Source organism: Suricata suricatta, chromosome 9 (genome assembly GCF_006229205.1).
Source record: "Suricata suricatta isolate VVHF042 chromosome 9, meerkat_22Aug2017_6uvM2_HiC, whole genome shotgun sequence".
Lineage (NCBI taxonomy): Eukaryota > Metazoa > Chordata > Mammalia > Carnivora > Herpestidae > Suricata > Suricata suricatta.
The window spans coordinates 133978018-133982327 of record NC_043708.1 but is presented as its reverse complement, the minus strand read 5'-3'; the positions used below and the strand labels follow the sequence as shown (position 1 = coordinate 133982327).

The following is a 4310-nucleotide window of genomic DNA, read 5'->3' as shown; positions in this document are numbered from 1 at the left end:
GAGGACCCCTACTCCAGAGGCAGAGACTTCCGGACCTTCTCCAGAAGGTAGCCCACTGATGTCCTCTACTCCAGAGGCAGAGACTTCCGGACCTTCTCCAGAAGGAAGTCCACTGATGTCCTCTACTCCAGAGGCAGAGACTTCCGGACCTTCTCCAGAAGGAAGTCCACTGAGGTCCTCTACTCCAGAGGCAGAGACTTCTGGACCTTCTCCAGAAGGTAGCCCGCTGAGGTCCTCTACTCCAGAGGCAGAGGTCTCCAGGCCCTCGCCTCCAACTTTAGGAATGCTGGACCATGTAATTCTTTCTTCATCACCTGAGGCCAGTCCACTTTCCACAGGCAGGCCTGAGCCCACAGCAGAGGTGAGACCACTGGAGTCAAGATCTCCAGAGGGCAGTCCACTTGCACGTTCCCCTGAGGGCTGTCCACTGGAGTCCAGACGTCCTGAAACTTCTCCACTGCCTGTGAAGTCGCCACTGACTTCGGGTACCCCGGATGGCTCCCCAGAGCCTGGCAGCTCAGTCCCCCCAGGCACCGGGGGGGCAGTTGTGGATGGCTCCTCCCAGGGGAAGGGCTCCTCTGAGGGGAAGGGCTCCTCCGAGGGGGACGGCTCCTCTGAGGGGTAGGGCTCCTCCGAGGCTGAGGGCACTTCCGTTCCAGAAGGGCCTTCCGTGCTCTCCTCTGTTGCTGCGCTGGTAGGAGGCCATGTTGGAGGGATCCCTGCAAGAAAGGAAGAAGAAAGATGAGGTGTGGATTAGTAACCCTGCCCTATTTTAAGCTCACTCATTCCTTCCACAGAAAAACATTTCTTGAGAGGTGTGTTTAGGCATTTTCTAGTGAAATCTTGCTCAGTGTCTGGGGAAGGAAAGGAAAGAGGGGACCAGGAAGCGCCTCACCTGGTCGCCATGCTCTCTGAGGCTTTGGGGGCGGGAGGCGCCATCCCCATGGAAGTAGGGGCCTGGCTCCCATGGAAAGTAATCACGGTCGCCCCTCAGACACCTCCAGACTATCATCTCTTTTATCTAATTCCATGATTTGCAAAGTGTTATCCCTGAACCAGCAACATGAGCATTCCCGGGAGCTGGATAGAAAAGCAGATTCTCAGGCCCCACCCCAGTCCCACTGAATTGGGGACTCTTGTTGGGAGCTATTTGAACTCACCAGTAGAGTGAAAATTCCTGGTGAGGGTATGGCAAGTTTGCACAGTCTCTTGTTCCCAGATAGCCCCCCAAATCTACCCTCTTCATTTCTGCTTGGGCACCAAACCTCAGAGTGCTTTGCTGATTAGTGTCAGGAGCGGCCTGTCCCCCTGCCCTGTCCCTGAGGCATGATTGCACCTGGTCAAGGAAAAGATGAGTAAACTAGATAGACCCTAATGCAACATATAATTTCCACCTAAGCAATTAACTGATAACTGACTACTTTCTGGGCCTGAACACCTTTGTAAAAGTGTCGGATGCAATAAAATGTATCAATCATCTTTGGGACTGTGAGAGCAGGCATTGTGTCTCCTGAGAATCCTGTTTTTCTGGGAACTTTCTCTTAGAGTTACAAACAGCCTAATGACCCTTACTCATAAAAAACTGACCTTTACTAAACAATGCTGTTTGCCTCTTGATTAAAGATCACTTCCTTCAGGCTAGACCTGAGGTTTTGTAAAAATACCTATGACACCATGAGTGCCTGTAGCTAAGTTTTTCATGACAGTCATTACTACTAGAATTGTAACTTCTGCAGAACCCATGTCTGAGAAATTGTAAAACTTATCTATGAAAAGTCATTTACTGCTCTTTCTGGTCCTTGTACCTTTTGCCATAAATAAAGCTTGAGAACCAGACAGGGCAGAGATGCCTGCCAGAATGGTAGAGACACCTGCCAGGTGGGCAGAGGGGTGCCTGTCTGGTGATCAGAATGAAACTCAAGGCTCTCTCACTCTCTCTTGCTGACCCCGTCCTCCTTTAGGGGAACCCTGGACATGCTAGAGCTGGACTCCAGCAGACTCTGGGGTGGGGACAGCACATTGTCTTTTTTTTTTTAATGTTTATTTATTTGAGAGAAAGTGCCAGTGGGGGAGAGGGGCAGAGGGTGAGAGGAAGGGAGGGAGGCAGAGAAAGAGGGAGGGAGAGGGAGAGAAAGAGAGAGAGAGAGAGAGAGGGAGGGAGAGAGAATCCTAATCAGGCTCCACGCTGTCAGCACAGAGCCCAAGGTGAGGCTCCATCCCAGGAACCATAAGATCATGACCTGAGCGGAAATCAAGAGTCGCATGCTTAACCGACCGAGCCCCCCAGGTTCCCTGGCTTGTTGTCTTTCTTTTTGTTAATATTTATTTATTTTGGGGAGAGTGCAAGCAGAGGAGGGGAAGAGAGAAGGGGACAAGAGGACCCGAAGCAGGCTCTACGCTGAGTGGCTGACAGCAGGGAGCCTGATGCGGGGCTTGAACCCACAAAAGGTGAGATCATGACCCGAGCCGACGTCGGATGCTCAACCGCCTGAGCCACTCAGGTGCCCCAGCACGCTCCCCCACCCCCGGAACCCTGACAACACTGATGCCCCCTCAAGTTTGAGAATCACTCATCCAAAGCCATCCCTCCAAGGCAGGGGAGGCCAGCAGGGGCTGTTTGCAGAAATACATCAAGTACATGAACTTTTTCAGTTCTGAGGGTGCTATCCCAGAGCATTTGGAAAACAGAGGAAAGAAGCCTCATCGCACTGAATAATCCTAACTGCATTATGTTATGTCCATGTTGTTTCCTTGGGCACTTAAACGACTAGCTGGGATTGGATCTTGCCTGTTCCTCTGGGCTCACTTCTCAGGGGCTGAACCTGAGCAAAGCAGGGGCTAGTCCCACCGCGCGGAATCCTGGAGGGGAGGGGAGGGGTGGCTCGGGATAGCGGTGGTGGCACGCCAGAGGGCTTTTGCTGGGCGTATGTATATACTTGGGGATGGTCGCTTAGAGTCATGATACACGTTTCTCTTTTAAATACATATAGGTTTCTTTTTAATGCTTATTTATTTTTTCAGAAAGAGAGAGGGAGAGGGAGAGACAGAGTGTGAGCAGGGGAGGGGCAGAGAGAGAGAGAAAGGGAGACACAGAATCGGAAGCAGGCTCTAGGCTCCGAGCTGTCAGCACAGAGCCCAATGTGGAGCTCGAACTCACGGACCACGAGATCATGACCTGGGCTGAAGTCGGAGGCTTACACACCTAAGCTGCCCAGGTGCCCCATTTTCTTAGGTTTCTTCTTAAAAGCAAGTCAATTTAAAGAAAAGGATGTAGAGTTAATAACAGCACAGATGGTTCCTGATATGGTCGATCAGCAAGGTGGGAGGGAACTGAAGTTTGGAAAATGTTTCTATGGGTCGTTGCAACCCCTTCCCATGGACGTTCCCACTAGCTGCTGCCAGGATCCTGCGCCAAGCCACATGCTCAGGCCAAAGAGAACCTGGTTATTCTTGTCCTGGGGAAGGGGAGGTAAGGAAAGGGTCGCAGGCAGGTGTGGCTGCCGGGTGAGGTCCCCGGGCCGAATCCCACCTGCTCCACGGACACACCCTCACCTTCTGACGCGGAGGGAGGCCCGGCTTTGCCTTTGTAGCACCCAGAGGAGTGCCGGGCATGGCTGAATGGCTTGGAAACAGGGCACTGAGGGAGGGACTAGATGAGGTATCGGGAAGCTCTGATAGACTCGTTTCTTCACATGGACACGCCCCTGGGTGAGGTGACTCCGCTAAGCACACACACGTTACCGTACCTTTAATTCAGCCTTACCCTGGGGCACCCGGGTAAGTGTCTGACTCTTGATTTCAGCTCAGGTCATGATCCCACGGTTCATGAGTTCAAGCCCCAGATCAGGCTCTGTGCTGACAGTGCATAGCCTGCTTGGGATTCTCTCTCTCTCCCCCTCTCTCTCTGCCCCTCCCCTGCTTGTACTCTCTCTCTCTCTCTCAAAATAAACATATATATAAATAAATATTAGCATATCCAAAGGCCCTGAGATGGTCTGCAAGGAGGAAACCCATTAATGTTCCTGTAAGCCAGCATTCCCCAAGCCTCATGGCCACGAAACACTTTTTCCAACAGGGTTAGGGGCCTACAGGCTTTCCTTCCATCAAGTCCCATCTGATTTTATCAGGACAGATGGGGCTCAGGAAGTCTGCCTAGGGGTGCCTGGCCCCGACGAGGGACAAAAACGAGGAGCAAGGCAAGGAGACAGGTCACACTTTCAACGACCCCTCCGGGTCCTTACCCCTCTATTAGAGATCCTCCCACAAGAGTGTTTTTAAAAGGTTCGAGGGCGGGGGGCGCGGGTAAATGC

At 52.3% G+C, this 4310-nt stretch overlaps 1 protein-coding gene across 1 annotated transcript in view; it reads right to left on the bottom strand.

The window, feature by feature from the left end:
• ACAN (aggrecan) overlaps positions 1-4310 on the bottom strand; it is a 38000-nt gene that overhangs the window by 18644 nt on the left and 15046 nt on the right. The window contains 2 exon segments of the mRNA XM_029952295.1: positions 1-6; positions 8-734. The exon segment at positions 1-6 is cut by the window's left edge and continues 2585 nt beyond it. Of these exon segments, the coding sequence (XP_029808155.1) occupies positions 1-6; positions 8-734 (733 nt within the window).